Source organism: Rousettus aegyptiacus, unplaced genomic scaffold (assembly GCF_014176215.1).
Source record: "Rousettus aegyptiacus isolate mRouAeg1 unplaced genomic scaffold, mRouAeg1.p scaffold_m13_p_5, whole genome shotgun sequence".
NCBI classification, from domain to species: domain Eukaryota; kingdom Metazoa; phylum Chordata; class Mammalia; order Chiroptera; family Pteropodidae; genus Rousettus; species Rousettus aegyptiacus.
Window position 1 is genome coordinate 78,950,896 of NW_023416308.1, and position 5,819 is coordinate 78,956,714.

General features: G+C 36.0%; 1 protein-coding gene across 1 annotated transcript; it reads right to left on the reverse strand.

The window, feature by feature from the left end:
• Nucleotides 1–1,082: 1,082 nt before the first annotated feature.
• On the reverse strand, nucleotides 1,083–2,018 carry LOC107505714 (olfactory receptor 51B4). The gene has a single exon (XM_016135997.2). It carries the CDS (start codon nucleotides 2,016–2,018, stop codon nucleotides 1,083–1,085), a length of 936 nt encoding a protein of 311 aa, XP_015991483.2.
• Nucleotides 2,019–5,819: the final 3,801 nt, after the last annotated feature.

The following is a 5,819-nucleotide window of genomic DNA, read 5'->3' on the forward strand; positions in this document are numbered from 1 at the left end:
GACAGTGATGTCCTTAGCAGTAGGGTTTATAGCTGCAGCAGTAGATTTACATGTTCTGTTTCTGCTAAACAAGATTTGATGGACATCTACTAGTTCTGTGGGAAATGCTTTATTTCCGGATCCTTTGCAAATAATTTCAAATGACACCTCATTATTCTTCTAATAAATACACTTTATTAGTTTAAGAGATCCAGAGTCAATTTCTCTAACTTGCAACTTCTGTAGCTTACAAAATTTTCTAAATAATACTAAATCTTATAAATGAACAAATAATTTTTTTAAATTATTTTATCTTTTATTTTTTTCAACAGTAAGTCAAATATATTTTGCATTGTATGTTCACTGCCCATAGTTAGACTTCTTTCTGTCACCACATATTTGACTCCTTTTACTCCATCTACCACCCTCCTCCTCCCCACTCTCTGATAACCACTAGTCTATAGTCCATGTCCATGAGTCTTTGTTTGTCCTGTTCATCTGTTGCTTTTAGGTTTATACCCCACATATAAGGGATATCATGTGATTGTCAACTTTTTCTGTCTGGCTTATTTCACTTACCAGGATTATCTCAAGGTCCATCCACATTGTCGCAAATGGTAGTATTTCATCTCTCCTTATGGCTGAGTAACATTCCATTGTATATATGTACCACATCTTTATCCAATCATCTATCATAGGACACTTTGGTTGCTTCCATGTCCTGGCCACCATGAATAATGTTGCTATGAACATCGGTGTGCAAATATCTATAAACAGTATTTTTTACATTGAATATTATCTGGCTTTTCACTGATATTGAAAATATATATTAGGATACATACATACTACATATTGTAATATATATTCTAATAAAACATTCTATAAATTTATATTCTATTTTAATATATTCTATTACAGGTTTAATATTAGAAGAGATATATTTCTAATATATATATACATACAAGCTCAAAGTAACTTCTAGCTTTATGTACTAATTAAAATCTCATCCAACTCTAAATAAAGAGCCTGAGTATGAAACCAAAGTTCTCTTCCAATAATGAGAAAAAAAAATCTTAGATCTCTAAGGATTTTGAAATAAAGGCTCAGGCCCTACTGTGCACAGAAAACAGGTGAACAATGCTTCTCTGAATCTGCTTGGTCTTGATGCTGTAGATAATGGGGTTCATGAATGGAGGGAAGAGGAAGTACACATAGCTCATAGAAATGTGAACCACATGTGGTGCATGGTTCCCAAACCTGTGGATGAAAGCCAGGCCAATTATGGTGATGTAAAAGACTAGGACACAGCTGATATGGGAAACACAAGTGTTAAGGGCCTTAGACTGCTCCTCAGTAGAGGCAATGCCCATAACTGTCTTAAGAATTAGGATATAAGAGAAGAGGATAATGAGAGCATCTAGGAAAATAGTCACAGCGACCAGAAAAACTGGGTAAATATGATTAAATGTAATATCAGCACAGGCGAGTTTCATGACATCTTGGTGGAGGCAAAAGGCATGGGAAAGAACATGGGAACGACAATATGGGAACCAAAAGAGTGGCAAAATTGGGGGTATAATGGACACAAAGCCCCTCAGCAGTATCCCAAGTCCTACCTTCATCACTTGGGAGTCGGTAAGAATGGATTTGTACCTCAAAGGGGTGCGGATTGCAATAAAACGATCATACGCCATAGCAAGCAAGACACCCGATTCTACAATGGCCAGTGTGTGAATGAAGTAGGATTGGATGAAACAAGCTCCCTGGGCAATTTCCCTCTTGTCCAGCAACAGGACGCCCATGACTGTGGGCATTGTAGTTAGTGTAATCCCAAGGTCTGTACCTGCCAGCATAGCCAGGAAGTAGTACATAGGCTCATGAAGACTGTGGGCATTCCAAATAAGAAAGAGAAGTGTGCCGTTGCCAAAAAGAATGGAAAGGTAAATGATGAAGAAGGGGATGGAGATCAAGTGGTGACTTGTCTCTGACCCCAGGAAGCCAGTCAGCAAAAAGGGAGCAGCACTGTCATTATACCACATGGTAGGCTTTGCAGGTGGAGAAGAGCTTTTTCAGGGGTATGACCTCTAAATAGGCAATATTCTTTCTCTCCAATATCTCATGGTGCATTGTCAGGCCATTTTCCTCTTCCAAACGTACAAGATTTTGGGGATTGTCTCACTTTAATTAATTATGTCCGTATTCAAAGAGACTTTGCCTGGAATAACAGATAACAATGATAAGATCACATTAATAATATTAACAATTTATTCTTCAGCATCCAACTTTTATGCCGTCAATCACACACCTTACATCTATATTTCTAGTTTTTATTCCTAATTCCCCAAATCATTTCTTTGGCTCTATTTCATTTTCCTGACTTTTATTCCTCCTCTTATTATCCTTCCTACGTTCCCTTTATATATTTATTTCCAATCTGTTCTAGATTTTCCTTCTTGAAAATTATCAGATATTTGTCGCAATGATCAATCACTAAGAAGAATGATTAACCAATGGAAATGAGTCCATCACCATGAAATGTTTGAGCAATATTGTTATCAACATTGCCATCTCAAGTGACCTGCAAATAAGGAAGTGACCCCTGTGAGATGCCAGAGAAGTCAGAACAAATGGGCAGAGCTAATAAACTCATTTTAGAAAGGTTCATGTAATTACTCAGTGAACTCGGGGTTCAGGACATTTTCAGTGCTGCAAAATATCTGAGGCCTGCAAAATGAGACACAAATTTAAAACAGGAAAAGACACACGAGTTGAGTACTTCTAAAAGAAACATTTTAAAGAAGACAGACTCCTAGAACAAAGTTCTCCTCACAAGCCTAATAATTATACTAAGTCTCAGATTCAAAAATGACCTCTCTGGATGAGCTGTTTCTCAGGAGGTGAATCAGAGGGAGGAAGCAGAAGAAAAATCCAGATGTGCTTAAACTATATGGTGGTGAAAAAGTCTGAACTATGTGCTTTAGATTTTTAATGGGTTTTGAAATTTGAGCTGAGCAAGGTTTAGGTACCAAAACTCTGTGGTAATTCCTTTGGAAATAGCTATTAGAATTTATTAATATTTTTTATTGACTGAAGTTAGAAAAGTACCCTATTCATTATCTGCAGTCCCTAGCAGCAGCCATAGTGGCATTTAATTATGGCAAATTTAGCAGTACCAGGAGCTTTAGACATATCCCAACTATGCCAAGGGGAAGAGCTGCCCAGTTTAAAGAGTCTCTTAAAATGTGGCATATGACATGGGTGACAGCGGTAACGTCAGTGGACTGTCTCATAACCATCAGGCACGCTTAAAGGCTCCACCAGGGATGCAAAGATGATGTGACTCATTATTCTCTCACCCACTCTGAGAGTTTTCTTTGGGTTAATTCTTGGAAAGCAACTAGCCCTGAGTCTTCAATAGTTTCTGAGAGTCACACGGATACATCAGTCAGAGTTTCTTAAACTTGCCATGCTGACTAGAGGCTGCATAATGGTTCCAGAAACCAGTAATAGAGGCTAAGAAGTAGAAACAAGAGGAAAAGAGAAGAGGGCACATTAGAATTATGTTGAAGAAATGGGAAAATCTTTTCTTTACTTCTGGATAACCTGAAAGCACTCCATACCTCAGTCTTCTGACTCCAATACCCTCACACACTTACCTACTGTCTGAGAATGTGTGCTTCTTTAGAAGAAATTGTATATATAATGGGAAGCCATGGAGCTAAAAGTAGAAATGTGAACGATCTCAGCTTTTTAGTGATTAAATCTTACCTTGAGTATAAATTAAGATGGGAAAGTAGATGTGGAGAAAAAAAGTTGTGAACCTAATAAATTTTCCATTTTAGGAGAAAGGCTATCTCAAAGGAAATGGAGAAAGAAGTAGGCAGAAATATAAAAAGATAGTAAAGATGATCTTTAATTATAAAACCAGTGGAAAGGAAATTCTAAAACATTAGGTAGTGCTGTGGTTTAATAGTGAAAAATGTCAGAATTGACAAGTAAAATAAAAATAAAATATATCCATTGTTTTTGGCGAATGGTCTTGGTGTTTTTGATAATTTCAATAGCATGGTAGGAATAGATGCCTAATAATTGTGAAATGGAAGTGAATAAAAATAAAGTGAAATCAATATTTGTGTTCTTCAGATGAGAAAATTGAGTCTTCAAGAAATTAAATAATTTGACCAAGGTCACACAATTCCTATGTGGCATACAGGAATTCAAACTCAGGTTTATCTAACTCTCAAACCCATTTTCTCAACCAACATTCATTAAATACAAATGGTAGTTCTCCTGTCCAAGACTGCCTTCCTTACAGTATCTCCTTTATTGAATTCTTTATCTCATAAATAAAGACTTAAATACTTTTTTATCCTTCGCAGAAGAACTACATAGCCATGTAGAGAGCTGTTCTGTTTTTAGTTTTTTAATTATAGTTGATATTAAATATTATATTAGTTTCAAGTGTACAGCATAGTGGTCAGACATTTATATAACTTAAAAGTGATCCCTCCAAGTCTTACACCAAGACACCATACATAATTATTATAATATTATTGACTATATTCCCTAAGCCACACTTTACATCCCCTAGAAGAGCTACCCCTCAAAGCATTTTTGCTGCATTCGAGTTTCTGGACTTCATTACCTGAGCCACAACTTGCTTATTATGGCTCCTAAGCATGATCTGAGGATTAGTATGTAGCTGTATTCTCAGTTATTTCAGAGTCCCAATGAGAGATATATTTGTTAAAAAAAAAAAAAAAAAAAAAAACTCCCAAGGGAGTATTTCTAGCTCATTTCCACACAGGGTACTTGGGAATACCAAAAAAATCTCCTTTTCCTCTCCTATATGAGAAAGATCTGGAGCACTGAAGTTGGTCCTATGCCCTCCATTCTTCTACAGGTGGAGAATTTCTAAGAGAAACAGTGACTCTAACATGTATATAAGTCACTCTCAAGTGTTCTGTGGGTTATGGAATGGAAAGATCAGTCACTTTTCCTTCTTAAATGTTGATATTTGGAGAATGATATTTCATTCCTCTTTTTAAAAACTGTTTATGAATTATGTTCTCACACACCACAGTATTTTTAGGAATTATAATTTGAAAAGGCCACCCAATCCAACTGTTTACCGCATCCCTGATCCACCACTTAACAATTTCGTCAGACATCTATTTGTTGTTTCCATTGATTGGAAACTCCCTACCCTATGAAGTAATCCATTCCATTTTTGATTATACATAATGTTGATAGTGTATATGATATAAATATATATTAAAACATGAATCTATTTCTCTGAAACATCTGCCCCTTATTCTTAGTCCTGGTCTGTGGAGTCAAATTGATCAGATCTGAACAATCACATTCACGTGTTCTCTATAAATGTTATAGAAACATCTACATTGATATTTCTCAGACTTCTTTTTCGGTGGTTAGGTATCCACTAATATGCTAACTGTTTATCGCATAATGATTTCTAGTCCTGATTCATTTGCTATCATCCTGTTCCTAACTGGACAGAATAATCCAGGTGTTGTCAGGTCCATCTTTTTGAAAACCTCCTCTAGTGGGTCATATGCTTAGATTCTATTAAAGCAGTCTATTGTTGTGCAGATCTACAACTATATATCCAAAACCTTTGTCTCGAGACACATTTCAGAACTTAGTCTTTCAAATTTGAAAAAGAAATAAAATGTATATTTTACATAATATAAATAGTGCTCCCAGCAGGTTGCACCCTATAAGACTCTATAAACTGTCATCTGTTTATATAAAGGGGATGAAAAAGACTAGCCTTTTATACATCCAGGTCAGATTTTGTCACAGTTTGATTTTAGATC